The sequence below is a fragment of the Condylura cristata genome, unplaced genomic scaffold, assembly GCF_000260355.1.
Source record: "Condylura cristata isolate star-nosed mole 26May11 unplaced genomic scaffold, ConCri1.0 scaffold00032, whole genome shotgun sequence".
NCBI lineage: Eukaryota > Metazoa > Chordata > Mammalia > Eulipotyphla > Talpidae > Condylura > Condylura cristata.
This window is the reverse complement of record NW_004567133.1, coordinates 1,834,960-1,849,259: the sequence shown is the minus strand read 5'-3', so window position 1 is coordinate 1,849,259 and position 14,300 is coordinate 1,834,960. Positions and strand designations below refer to the sequence as shown.

General features: G+C 45.6%; 1 protein-coding gene across 3 annotated transcripts in view; it reads right to left on the bottom strand.

Moving 5' to 3' along the window:
* The window catches only part of SDK1 (sidekick cell adhesion molecule 1), a 450,881-nt gene that overhangs the window by 186,808 nt on the left and 249,773 nt on the right, over positions 1-14,300 (bottom strand). For all 3 annotated transcript variants that reach the window (XM_012731947.1, XM_012731948.1, XM_012731946.1), the window contains exons 8-12: positions 12,400-12,594; positions 9,565-9,681; positions 8,024-8,191; positions 6,126-6,228; positions 3,877-4,053 (exon numbers count right to left, since the gene is read on the bottom strand). In XM_012731947.1, coding sequence (XP_012587401.1) covers positions 3,877-4,053; positions 6,126-6,228; positions 8,024-8,191; positions 9,565-9,681; positions 12,400-12,594 — 760 coding nt within the window. The remainder of the gene's footprint in view (positions 1-3,876; positions 4,054-6,125; positions 6,229-8,023; positions 8,192-9,564; positions 9,682-12,399; positions 12,595-14,300) is intronic.

Below are 14,300 nucleotides of genomic sequence, written 5' to 3'. Positions count from 1 at the left end.
GTATTTTTCTATATAAAAAGACATTGCCCCTTTAATGCACAAATGACAATTTGGTCAAACCCATCTTCTTTGACTTCAGTCTGAAGAAGAAGATGAGGGGACCTGATAACTCTCGAGAAAGGGTATTAAATTGTTCACTCCTTATTATGGCTTTGTCAGAGGTAGTTTCATTGAAAGAAACCACTCCCCCTGCTCCAGGGTTTGGTCTTCAAGTGGGCTCTGTAAATTAGTTTTTTTCTCTACTTTAGGCTCAAAAGAATTAGTCTCTGATCTCAGAAAGGGAGATGTAATGCTAATTGAGTCTTTAAATGATTAACAATTAATCAATCCACAAAGCCTGAGGAACCTGGTCCCTCTGGGGTGTTCAATACAGGAAGTTGTTTGGGGGGATGGAGTTATCCCAGAACCAGCTCCTTCCCTAAAGACATCAGCAAACTAGTAAGAAACACAAGTAACACAACTGAGGACCTGTGTAACTATGAGCTATGTGCTATTCATTTCCAGGAGTCGATTTGGAATTCCTAGAATTGTAGTGGCTTCTCGTCTTGGAGAGGGGGTAAAAATACACAAATGCACAAAATACCCAAACCATTTTAACCTGGTAGGTGGGGTGAAGCTTATGCAGATATTAATGGGGAACCTAGCCTATTCCAGACATCGACGGCACAGCAGTGAACAGGTTTACCTTGTGTGTCAGAGGGTCATAAATATGGTCAAATGTGAGGCGTGATAAAAAGGAAACTTACTGGTGCTGGTGTGGGGGAGGTGCTGTTGTTGAACGGAGGAAGACCACTTTAAAAAAAAAAAAAATCAGGAGGTAAGGAATAATAAGAGCTGTGGCTGAATGAGTATCCACCTAAGCTAGGTCCCATGCCAGGATTCACAAACATGCTGTCATCCAGGCCTCCTGACAGCTTTCCAAAGTACATGAGAGCATGTCCAGGTAAGATAACAGAGGTTGGAAGAGAAGTCACCTGTCCAAAGTCATGACATTGGCAAGAGGTGGGAGGGCCTCCAGGCCAGACTCTGGGAAGCTGTCACCTTTCCTGCACGGCAGGGATGCCCTCCCTCCAGCCAGGCTCACACCGAGAGCACAGAAGTACCCAGCACGGAGCAAACAAACCTGAGAGCAAGTCAATGAAGGATCCGCTTTTGAAAAGCCCACTTCTAATGCTCCTAATTTCTATATTTAATAAAGCAGCTTTTAACTGAAGTGGGGAGGCAGGGGAAGTGGGCTTTCAGGCTCTTTTGAAGGACACTGTTCAGCCACGAGTACCTCTCAGTTACTTCTGCGATATGAGATTTTTTCTTTTTTGTTATCTGAGTAAATCATAGAAATGTTACTGAGCTAGATCTGAAACTTTTCTGAGAGCCACAAAATGCCCTGCAATCGTGAGTTATTGTTATTATCATTACTACTGTCATTACTGATGTCAGAGAGTTAAGACCTATTTGGAGCTGAAGACACACCACACTATAACCTGCAACGTCCCCAATTCATTCAGATTTGGAAGAGTGGAGTGTTTATTACACTAACAATTCACAAGGAACAACTGTCTCCAAATCGGCTTTGTAACCAGTTGCACCTAAATTGGTTTGAACTACAAATCTGCAAATATTTCTATATTTAGAGATGAGGTGTTTTGCCATTACAGAAAGCCTATTATTTTATGGATGCAGCAACATTTGCTGAAAAATGTATTTTACTTAGAGGAATCAAATAAACAAATAGTAGGGAAGATATGTAAATCAGCAGAACATAAAAACTGTGCAGAACAAAAAGAATGCACCATGTTGGAAGTATGCAATTTGCTACTGCTGACAGAGTCTTTATGAAACGCTAGCATTTATTTGGTACCAATGATGGATGATCTGAGGGTCCTCAATGGTAGTTTAAAAATGTGAATAGCACAATGGACTATATAGATTCACTGGTCATGTAGTCCAATATTATTAACATTAAAAAAGTCCTAACAAGAGAAATGGAAGGGAGAAAGGGCAGAGCACCGGACTGAACAAGAGCTTGGGGTGCTGGGTATCTGGTTCTCAACAGTGTGATCCGAGCCATTTGTTTGATTATGAGGGGAAGTCCGGTGTCTGCGAGCAGAAGGGAAGTTCAGGAACTGTCCTGAATCAGGAGAATCCCAAAGGTATGTAGCACATGCACGTTCATTTATGCATTCAAACAACTGACTTATTTTTTGAGCACTTACTGGGAAACCAAACACAGTCAAGCACACAAAAGCCAAACGGTGCCATCTAGATGCTTCTACTTTGGTAGGGGAAGGAACAGTAAAACAGGCACTTCCACCTGTATGAGCCATACTGGGACAAGATGGCAGCAGGTGTGGGAAGCTCATAGGAGAGAGACCTCCTGGTGCCCCAGAGCAGGACGCAATCCTGAAAGCTGGATGGGAGGGGCGCGCTGCGAAAGATGGTTTAAAACAAGGCAAGCAGTGGAGGAGCAGGTGGCTGAGGTGTCACGGAAGGGGCCCAGCGGGGGCCAGAAAGAACGGCCCCAGGGTCAGCAGGCAAATGCTGAAGGCAGGGAGAGAGGCTCTGGCCCTTGCAGGCACACCCACAAAGCCGGGGTCTTCGGGCAGCAGCCTGGCAGCGCCAGGAGCCCCAATGCCAGGTCTTCAATGGCTGCAGGGATGCTCGCTCTTTTCAGTCCTAAGGAGGGTGACCTGTGTTCCCAGGGCTCCTCCTTGAAAGAGACCAACTGGGAGGATGGGCTTCCTGCAGGCACTGAAGACACACCACAGGCTTGAGCCAGCCAAAGCAGCACAAAGCAGCACAAAGAGGGGCCAGCAGACAGGAGTTAGTCTCCTCATCCACCCGTGTGTGCACGTGCACACCGGCCACGAATACAGGAGCCACGTGTTTAGTACTTAGCAAGTGTTTCTTTCTTTCTTTTAAATGTTAATCCCCTTGATCAGAGTCTAGAGGTTCAAAGACAAAGGAGACATGGCCCTGTATTCCAAGTGTTCCAGTTCTATTTTTAGGGGAAGATTGTTGTCTATAAAATCCTTCCTGGGTCCAGGTGGGCAGAGTCCAGTGAGAAAAATCTCTGAAAATTGCCTTTTCTAATGGCCCAGCATGTCCCGTGTCAGCCGGGGGCCACTGGAGCTGGCTGCCCTGACAACGGATGGCTCTGCCCTCCTTCTTGATTTTCAGGTTTCGCTTTTGTCAGCATGTGCCCAGGGAATATCTGGAAGGGCACCACTTTTAAAAGCAAATAAATATATGTCAGAAAAGTAAAAGTTGTCAGCAGGCTTTTCAGTCTCCTGTCTATGGACAGAGGGAGTCGTGGCAGAGAGCAGAAGACAGAAGAGATCGATGGTCTCCTGCCTGGGCCTCCTTGTGCCCAGCCAGGTGCAGAGTGGAGTAATGGGCAGCTGCCTGCTATTTCCAGGATTTCAAAAGACTTAATGGAAAGTATCTGTTTACCACAGAGAGGCGTTTGTACTAACTTCAACTTGCAGGCTGGTGGACTTTCACAGGTAGGGCTCCTCTTAGCGGGCTGACCCTGACATTTCTGACTGAGCAGAAGCTCTGATGGGCATTCCATGAAAAAATGACTTTCTATTTCTTGCCTGTGGTGTGGTGAACAGAACCTACTCCAATATGGTGTGGATGGGGGGCGGGGGGAGAGCATATAATACCAGGGGTCACTGAGGAGGAAACCTCATTAGCAAATCATCTAAACCATTTCAGAGGTTACAACAGAGCCCTGTTGGGTGTACATAAGGCAGAAACCTCTGCCTGTTGACCAGGGACCCAGCTTGGATGACGCCCATGTTAGGTGATGGTGACTTGCACCAGGGCTGGCTGTCACCATGCATAGCCAGGCGACCGTGACCGTGCCATACTCACATCACTTCCAGACGGGCGGTCCTGGAGTCATTCCCACCCGGGGAGATAATTTCACAGGTGTAGTCTCCGATGTCACCTGACCAGGTCTGGCTAATGAGGAGGGCCCCGTCTTTCTCCACCACAATTCTGGAGCTGCTAGATGGGGTGAGGGCCACGCGGTCCTTCTTCCAGACATAGCTGTAGGCCAAGCAGAGTCTTAATTTAGGATCTTGGCCTCTGATCCTTCCCTGACTATTAAGAAGCAAACAACTGAGACCCGTGAGTCTAAAAACCATTCAACTGTGCTCTTGTCAAAGTATGAATTTTATGATATGTGAATTATATCTTTAAAACAGCAACCAGATAGCTTGCTCATAATTCAAAAGTAGATACTGAAGTTAAAAACAGGACAATGAAGGTAACTGAAATAGTTATCAGGCCTTTGAGTTTAAAGACAGGAAGTGCACCCACCCACTAAAACTGAATCTAACATTCCTGCCCCAGGAATTCTCTGAGGACAATGGTATGGCAGGGCTGACTGTCAATGATTGCTTAAAACATCCCAGAGTGGAATCGCTAACTTTAAAAAAAAAATAGATCACACCCCAAACCATGTTCTCTTAAAAACCCAACCATCCTGTACTCTGCCCTTACCGTTGCATTTCTTTCTTGGTTTACTTTATTTATGAAAATTTTAGCACATTTTCCTTTTCAAATGTGGAGTCACTTAAGTGCTCATCCAGCCTCTAGACTTCAGTGAGCGGGGCCACTCCTTACTACTGGCTGGATGGGAAGAGCTGGCTTTCTTCTCCAAAATAATTTGATTAAAGTTCCAAAATGGATGGAGTTCTTTAACGGAGGCCTACTATGCAAAATGCAGATATTTACAAATCGAAATTACCCCAATGTAGAGACAGAAAATGCTTGATTCTACAAGGAGGTTTTGAGGTACAGAAATCGGCTGAGACAGTCACTGAAGACCTGAGCTTTCTGGGGGCAGAGAAACTCTGGTCCCAGGGGTACCCCAAGAGTGAGTGACCTAATTCCTTCTCATGAAGGAGGCTCTAATTTTCTCTGTTTAATTATCACACTTAAAAAGTTACAAGGAAAACACCAAGATCCCAGGGTATTATTTCTGAGCTCTCAGAGTAGCAGAAAACCAGTCTTAATTGTCCTCGGTTCCTCTTTTGAGTCATAGTCCCAAGTCATTTAGAAATGAATGGATCCTTTTCTAGGCACGAGAACTGACTTGAAGACAGCCTCCAAGGATTCTCCAGGTAGCCTTCTACTTATCAGTTTTTGTTCATTTGTTTTGCATCCCACATTCTTGTAACTAAAATGAACTTGGTTTTGAGTTCTGCAAACTCCAGAGAGACAGGTGGAGATAGGAAGTTCAAGATTTGCCAAACATCTGCCCAAGAACAGGGAGAGGACAGCTTAGTCTCTGGATTCAGCTAATGATGTATGCATCAACAGCCATCTCCCTCTGCTCAGAGCCAAATGTTCCAGAAGAAGGAAGGCATCTTGATTCTATCCATTTGGCAGACTGCAGGCCTTTTGGGCTAAGGCCAGTGTGAAAACACTAGCATGGCTGTATCTCTGTAGATTCATTGCTAAGGCAAATTCTGAAATCTTTTCTGAAAGTAGCAGCTTTTATGGAAGATGCTCACCATGGACAGCACCTGTGTTTGCTGCCACCCATTCACCCAGAGTGTTATATTTATCGTTGCTGCCTTTCCAGTCAGAACTGAAACAAAGGCAATACGTTACAATTTCTTTGTGAATCTCCAGGTTCCCTTCTTCACCCGATATGTCAGATAACTGGCTGCCTTCCTTCCATGCCAGGCCTCCCTCACTTTCCATTTCACAATGAAACCATCTTTGGAGGAGAGAAAACCCCTCTGGAGTATTAGCACAGACCGAGTACAAACACTACTGAAATCCTATTCGATCCCTCTGGATTTTTCTCTCATTAAGTATCAGCCTCTGACAAGTACGTTTTACAGATAGTGTATTAACCTTGGCAGAAAAATCATGAAAAGCTGTATTGAAGTCATGAAGTGGAACATAGCTCACTGTAAATAATACATAAGGCTGGAGTCGAAAATGGGATTTGTGTGATTAATGATGGAGCCCACGACTGTAAGATGCTGTAATCAGGGATCTGTGGCTGAAATCAAAGTTCCTAAAATTCTTCCTTCTTGTCTCAGCCTCACTTCCTAAGCTCACAGAATAGTAATGAACCACAAACGCTAATTGACTGAGCTGACCGGAGAGAAATCCGGGGGTCATGAATGGCTCCACAGCGCAGGGTGGCGGTGGTCCCCTTAATCACGACTAGGTCTTCAGGAGGGTCGACAATGGATGTTCTATCTGGAAAAAATACAAGTCATGACTCAGATCAAAGTGTATGTGTGAAAATTCCCTCCCACGGAAGGTGACGTGCTGGTCATCTCACAGTAACCTCCGCGTTTCAGCTTGGCAAGACGCGTGTAAATGGAGCACTCAGAGCTGCACAGGGAATAGAAAGAGCCCTCTGCATTACAGCCAGGGCTGCCTCCCTGAGACTCCCAGGTCACCCTGGACCACTAAATACTCTGGAAGAAAATGAGAATGGAAGGTCATATGTAAATATCTATTAGGTTCTTCTCACTTAAGTAAAAATCTTGATTCTTTCCCAAGTAGATCATCAGTTCTAATGTTTAGTGTCTGTATAGCACTTTGTGGCTTTTCAAATTCAATCTTGTGAGGTTGTGCTATCATTACTGCCGGTTTTCAAGAAGGAAGACTGAAGCACAGCAGCCCAGCCGCTCTCCCCATTCCTCGGAGCTGGAGCTGGTAAGGAGGTGCCTGGTGCTGAGTGGTTCCGCCTCTACCGGCTGCAGCCTGTGTCCTCACATTGCCCACCTCTGAGGTGAACGCTGCTCTGACACCAACTGAACCTCGAATCCTGCCATCACAAGGCTCAGCTCAGGGCCCACCGCGCTACTGCTATGCCTCTGAGCTCCTGTCTGTATCAGGGGGATGCTGATCACGTTGAGAGGATAAAGCAGGAAACAGTGTATGGGGAAATGTTCTGCAGGTCACATGGGGGTTGTTCCACCTCCCACCGGTGTTGCTTTGACTTTGAGATCTGGTGTCTGATCTACAGAGATTGAGCTACCAGCTTTCCCTAAGCCTTTAAGTGAATGGTTAATTCACAGATGATGAATCAGAAGTGGCTGACCGAGTTGGTCACCAAACACCACCACATGGAACAAAGCCTCTTATTTAGTACTTGGCAACATTATGGGGAACTTGGATTCATTGCTTTTAAACTCATGGTATTTTTAGAACCCCTAATATATTAGAAAGCGTCAACAATCCAAGTGGACAGCAATTCTATCATAGAAAAAGCCAACAGTTATTAAAGGATAGTAATTTAGTTTTTTTTTTTCCAAAGGTGGTATTTTAACAAATTATCCCCTTGTGAGAGTTGACACTTTCACTCCTTACATAGATAGTTTTATAAAGATCTATAAGTAAGCATTATCTTTTGTTCATGTACAATGATTTTAAAAATAATATAGAGAGGATGAAAAAAACAGATTGGTGAGTGAAGCTTCAAAGAGGGAGGGCAGAAATACTTGGTGCTCTGGAAAGCAATTTATGCTAACTTTTCAGAAACATGAATTGTAGGTAAAACAAGAGTCAATAAAAGGTATAAAAATAATAAAGATCTTTTCTTCCCTTCTAACATATAGGGAACATTTGTTTTAATATACTAAACATATTTTCGTTGGTTGTGATGATAAGTAGAAAGAATATGCTTTCTCTAGGATTTTAATTCCTGGTTCAGTTTTCTTATATAATGCTGATGAAATTAACCAACCTATCTGTTTTGTTATTTAAATTAATTTGGGATAATAGCCCTAGTCTATTGACTTTAAAAAGTCAATCTTTTATCTCTCCTGAATCGTCCCAAATTGAATCTTTGAATACATTTTCTAATTATTCTTTTAGAAGCTGAAAATTAATTACTCAATAGATTTCTATAAATTAGTTGTAAAGATAATCATTCTCTTTTGATTCAATTAGAGTATCCCAGGGCATAGGGACACCCCCTAAGTGCAGATGACACGATGATTAAGACCAGATTAGCAGCAGGCGCCCCTGGCGCTGTCCTTACTCCACACAGTGAGCGCTGCGGATGCCTTCAGGGAGCCCTCTGTGTTGGCTGCATAGCAGGTGTAGTTGCCAGCGTCCTGGACGAAGACAGGGGCTATCTGTAGACCCCCAGACTCCAGGAGCATGAACCTAGGAATCCGGACGGAGCCACTGGCCAAAATGTGGTTTCCTGAAGAAGAGCAGAAGAATGGGAATGTGAGAGCCCTGCTTCGTGAAATGAAAGATGAGATCAGGAAGTCAGAGCCAAGACAGTATGTGAGGAAACAGTCAGAAGAAAGCAGACATTTTATGCACAAAATGACAGAAGCAGTTTTCTTTTATATCATTTAGAATAACAGAAACCGGCCCTCCCTGGTGTCACAATGTGTTAGGCACAAGCTGGCCACAGCTGCTTCAGCGTGAGTTCGATCCCCATCCCGGAGGTGACCACATGGCGCAGCAGACCTAACCTGACCCGCTCGCTGCTCCCCTCAGCAGTGTACTTCGTCAGTCTGCCTGTTCTGCTCCCCACTCTCTCTCTGGTGAATCCTCTCACTGCCCCTGCACCTCTGGCCTGTTATGTATGAATAAAGAAATAAATCTTTAAAAAAACTAAATAATAGAAACCAAGGTTATCGTAATTGTCCAATATTGAGAAAGCTGGCTAAACAAATCAAGATTTGTATGCGATCATTACCTTTGAGTGACTTTTATCTTGATTGATATTCCTATGGGTTTGAAAATGTTCTATACAAAGTCATATACATCTTAAGTCTAAAAAAGAAAATATCTAAAATAAAGGAAATGCCTTTTTCTTGCCAATTGTCAGTGTCCAGAGCCTCAGGTTTCTAAGCTATGTTCTGAGTGCAGGAATTGCATTCTGGGCGTGAGAACCACTGTGTGGCTTTCTGGGAGCATGAACCAGGTATAAGTCTGGGATTTTCACCCGGGCAGAGTCCACCATGCTGACTAGTTAACCTATTGTAACTGATAGGTTCCACAGGATGCATTAAGGAGTGGCACTGTGCGCCTAGTGACAAGTGCGCCCTCTGTGGCCGGAGGCCACCAACACAGCCTGAGTGTCGCTACTCTTCACCCGACTGAAGTGGAACTGGAATGTCAAACTGGAGAGGATGAAAATGGTCCTCTCTGGAAGCATCTTGCTTTCATAAACAAATGGTCACAAACAAAACGGTTCTGAGTCGTCACTTTGAATACTACCAGGGTAGAAGTTCATTTCACTAATGGGGAAACTGAGTCCTAGGAGCACTGCTCCAAATCCCATACCTTGCATTTGAAGGATCCCCAGCAGGCCCGAGGTACTCTCTAAAGGGCTGAGACAGGTGAAAGTGATATGTACCCAAAGCTTTAAAATGTCTGTTTCCTTTTCTAGGCTGTGAGCTTCTTGAAGGCAGGGGTCTGCTGTCCAGCCATCCCAGACAGGGATCTGGGTTATTTAGTCTTTTACTGAGTGAACAAATATGAGAATAATGAGCCACGTCCTTGGTCTGGTGGGCTCAGGCCCCATGTTGTTGGTGCCATGGTGGACGGCAGGCTGCCTACCTCTCTTCCATGTGATGGCAGGCTTGGGAGCTCCGGACACCTCACACCGTAACACTGCTGTCATCCCGTCTGTAACTGTGGTGTCCACTGGAAGCTGAGTGAAGGTTGGTGCGACATCTGAGCAGAGAGTCAAACAGGGTTCTATTCAGTGTTGTTTCTCAAAAATGCTTAGACTGCTCTGGTGAGGTGGCCTATGTGGACGTTTATAGAGCTAATCTCCGAGACACTGTAGTGATAAACAATGAAAACCTTTCAGAATGACAATAAACTGTCATTTCTGTCTTTCAGGAATTGTCTATTTTTGTTTAGAACCTAAGAGAATACAGTCTCCGATGTAACAAATGCACAGTGGGAAAGTGTAGGGACCTGGGAAGAACAGCTTTAGATGGATATAAAAAGAGGTTTTATTTAGATAAATCAAACAAGTTGCTGTCATTAAGTAAGAAAAAGCTGTCTTTTCGAATAATACGTATCACCAAGGATGGGAGTTTAACACTTTCCAGGATCCATTCTCAAAGTTACAATAACCAGATTGCAAGGACGACAGCAGAGAATTCCTGGGAAGTGATATAGGCCCTAAGCATTAGGGGATCTTCTTATTAATGGTCAGGGGGAGGGGTCTGTACATGCCTCAAGCCTCCAACAGCCCCGAATCAGACAAAGGAATGGCAGGAGTAGCTGAGGCTGGTTTCAGTGAGGGCTCCTCTGACTGCACTGCTTTGTTAGTGATGAAAACAGAAGACCCTGTACATCAGTGATCTGTAGCTCCCAAGCCCACATGGCAGCGTCGGAGGAGCCTGGGACCAAAGCCCCTAGCAGCAGCGAGAAGGCTGAAGGGGCGGAAGGCGCAGTGGCTGCCTCTCCCTTCAGTGGGTGGGGATTCCTACAGCTCGGTGAGTCCTGCTGCTTCTCCCTCGAAGCATCTCACTTCAACACATGGCTTGCACTACTGACTTTCCTTAACTGATCCCTTCTGCTCTTGCCCTCAAAGTGTATTCAATAGCCAGCCCTTTGACAAATGGCACCAGAAGCTTCTCCCACGGCTCTTTGAGAGGCTGGCTGCTATTGTCCTCCATCCTATCTCCTACTCCTTGCTCACTCAAGGACCCCTCCTCATCCACTTTCTTCTCCTTGCATACACAGGTAGCCTAGCTTGTCCCCTCATGCCCCCTGACATGCACAGCCCCCAAGATATTGTATGACAGGCCTCATCATCTTAGTTCAAGTCTCAGCTCCAATACATCTGAGAGCCCCTTCCTAAGCTCGCCTGATAGGGCCTTCCCTGATCTCTGCTCTTCCCAGCCCTCATCCCTAGTGGAAGCATCTTGTCCTTCACTGTTGTTCTCTGTCTTCCTCATGCCTCTGTCTCCAAAACCTCAGGAACCTAGAGTATCTCACATAGATGCTCAATAAACTTTTGTCAAATAAATGAAAAATTATTGACTGTTTCACATGCTGTATATCTTCCTTTCATGAAAGATGTTTTCCATTTGTTTTTAAATAACCCTTTTGCAAACAGGTCAGTGTAGCATTATCATCATTATTACTTTTCTGTTTCCCTGGTTGTCATGGAAGCCAGTTTAAGGAGCACTGTCATTTACAGTGTCAGTCTGATCTTCATAAAACCCCTGTGGGTTGGGTTGGTTCCATTTTGATAAGAAAACTGGGGTTGAGAGAAATTGCATGAGGTGCCTGAGGTTTCTCCCTAGAGTCAGGGCCAGCAAACTGCAAGCCATAAGCCAAATGCAGCCTGTTGCCTGTTTTTGTAAATAACGTTTTACCAGAATGTCGTGAGGCCCCTTATGTGCCTATTTACTGAGGCAGCTTTCATACTGCTTGCAGCAAAGGTAAGGAGGTACAAGAGACCACATTCCCGAGAGCCAAAAATAATTCCTATGTGGCCTTTGACAGCAAAAGTTTTGCTAGGCCTAGCCCCAGATCACCATGGTCCGCAAATACAAGTTAGGCTTGAAGGAATTCGGACTGACCTAAGCTCAGTTTCTGTTTAGAAGCCAATATTATTTCCACTGCTTCCACAGTATTGGCTTCTTATGCTTCTAACCTAAAGATAAATTTGACCCTGGACAAGGTTCACACAAGTCATCCCTAGCTCACTAACATACACCCATATATCTCTAAATGTCCCCCCAGTGACTTCTAAGTTCCCGCTGGCATGGGCTATGGCCCGTGTACACGCTGACACTGATTCGCTTTCTCAAATGGCTTTCACACCTGAGGATATAAGCATTTTGTTTCCAAAAGGGCAAACATGAAAGGTGTAGTTCCATAATCATGAGCTCCTATTTTGTTTTAAAAGAACAATATTACAACTATGGGAGATTAAAAAGAAAACCCACAGATACTTGAAAACCTTTACCTTTATTTTTCAAAGACAGAGTGCCAAAGTATTCCTGTTAATGGAATAATAAAAGAAACTCACAAAAGAACCATAATTGTTCAATAAAACTAAAACAGAAAATGTATATTTTAAAAATGGTGAAAAGATCAGAAGAAAAAGATTAGGAGCAAGGTAGTCATGCAATATTCCTTCCAGTGCTGTCCAGAAAAATGGGAGATTTTTTTCTACTTCCTTTCAGGAAAGAGGAAGACTTAAGACCTGGAAAAATCGAAGCTTTCATAAGAACAGGGAGGACACTGGTGGGAGACCACCGTGTGTATTTGCCGCTCACCGGCTCCCGTGTGGCTGCTCCTGAACCTGCAAGTGGGCAAGGCCTGTTTCCATTTGATCTCAGGGGCTGAGTGGACACGGCCCCCTTTGGAGCGTCACAAGGGCCAAGGTCGGGAAGGCCAGAGGTCCGGTTCTGCAGTACTCACTGGTCACATCCAAGTAGGTGTAGGTCTGGATTTCCCCTCCTTCGTTACTGGCAAAACACTGGAAGATTCCAGAATCCTCTGGGTGCAGCTTCTGGATGCGCAGGACTCCGCTGGAAAGCACTTTGTATCGAGGGTTCTGGAGCTTGCTGACGGACGTGGCATCCTTGTACCAGCGGAGGGTAGGCAAAGGCACCCCTGTGCAGGAGTGGAAGTAAACGGCATTAAAACTCAAATTTCAAGAATTCCTTCCTATAAGCACTTAGGCAACATTTTTCAGACTAAAAGTGGCTGAATTTTAATAAGCATGTTATCATCTATTAGTCCTTTACCCCTCTCCCAAGCCACGAGGAGTTATTTTTCTCATTTTAGATGAGAAATCAGCAGAGAGGCATTAACAGGGGTGAACTTAGACTCAGATGTGATCCGCTGGGCTCCCCTGAGCTGCACAGCTTTCGCTATTACCTAGACAGAGCACTTCGCACCGTGCTGGACTGCGAGCCAGGGAGGGGAGGTGAGAACTCTGCTGCTCTGCAGGGCCTGATTCTGCCACTAGGGCTCAGGGAAGGTCATGAGGGACGAGAGAGCACAGCACTTAGTCAAACCCCAGGCGGGGATGGTGCCATCTTAGGCAGACTACAATCTCCCCTTGTCTCTTTCCTCTCTTGTGGAGAGGGAGTGACCATCGTGACCTCAGAAGGTTGTGGTGAATATTCATCACATCGACACAGATAAAGCTCTCAGAGCGAGCACATGGTGGGTGCTCAGTGGACAGGACTCCTGTTAACTCTGCAATAGAAACATGCCGTCCTCAAACCCTCTCCTTAAGGAGTGGCGGTCACTGCCCAAGTGGCTGTCCACTGTTGGGTGGGGTCCCTGATCAGGGTAAGGAACAACCACACAAGATATATTTGGTGAAAAGTTGAGGAGACGTAAGAGATATTAAACTGTGGATGGGGGATCAATTGTCTTGGCCCCTAAGACAAACATGAGCACAACAGAGGAGGAGGAGGGGCTGTAGGATGGCTCCATTTTGTACCCCAAGAGCAGAGTGAGCAAGAGAGCATGGTTCACATGTTGAGTACTAGGCCTGAAAGGTTTGGCTCAAGTGAAACATCCAGCAGTCCCTCCGAATGGTCCCTTCCTCATCTGCACATCACGTGAAAACGAGGCTGGTCAAGGGCCCTTCAGCTGTGCGCATGGTCTGGAGGTCTGATGGGGATTGAGGGTTGGGGGTTTGCAGCTCACAAGGCAGAACCTGGCTGACCGTGAACCTGGCTCCCTCCCCGCCCCCCCCAGAACATGGGGGTTTCTGCTGCTCAGCCCCTCCGTGGCTGAGGTCAGTTCAGAAAAGCCAGGAGTGAATGGCTGCCTCCTCTATCTAGCGCTCCCCACACACACCTGCGGCCTCCCGCGTGGGATGAACTCCAATCAGGACCACCAGGCTGCACCCGCTACTGGCTCTGCAGGAGCTTGGGGACTAGCAGCAGGGGAAGACTGGCTTCGCGGCACTTCTGATGACCCCTTCTGAAGCAAGAAAGGTCAAGCTCCACCCAGAGGGGCATGCTGGGCACACCAGAGAGGCTTGCAGAGCTAGACCACAACACTCAAGCCATCCACGTCCCGACTTACAGTGGGCACATGTCTGTTGGTTGTGGATACAGGTGGAGCAGGCAGAAACATCTAGCTTATTTCTAGATCTCAGGTGGGTGGTTTGGTATGTACCTCAGTTTCTCCAAATGCAAAGTGGCTTTAAATAAAACACATGTTGATATGGTTCATGGTGAAAAATTCACCCAAATCCCTTGATTTAGGATGACATGTAGGTACACGGCATCTTTTAATAAATAAAGTTAATGTCATGGAATATTTCAACGTAATGTATGTTCAGATTCTGTTCTTTG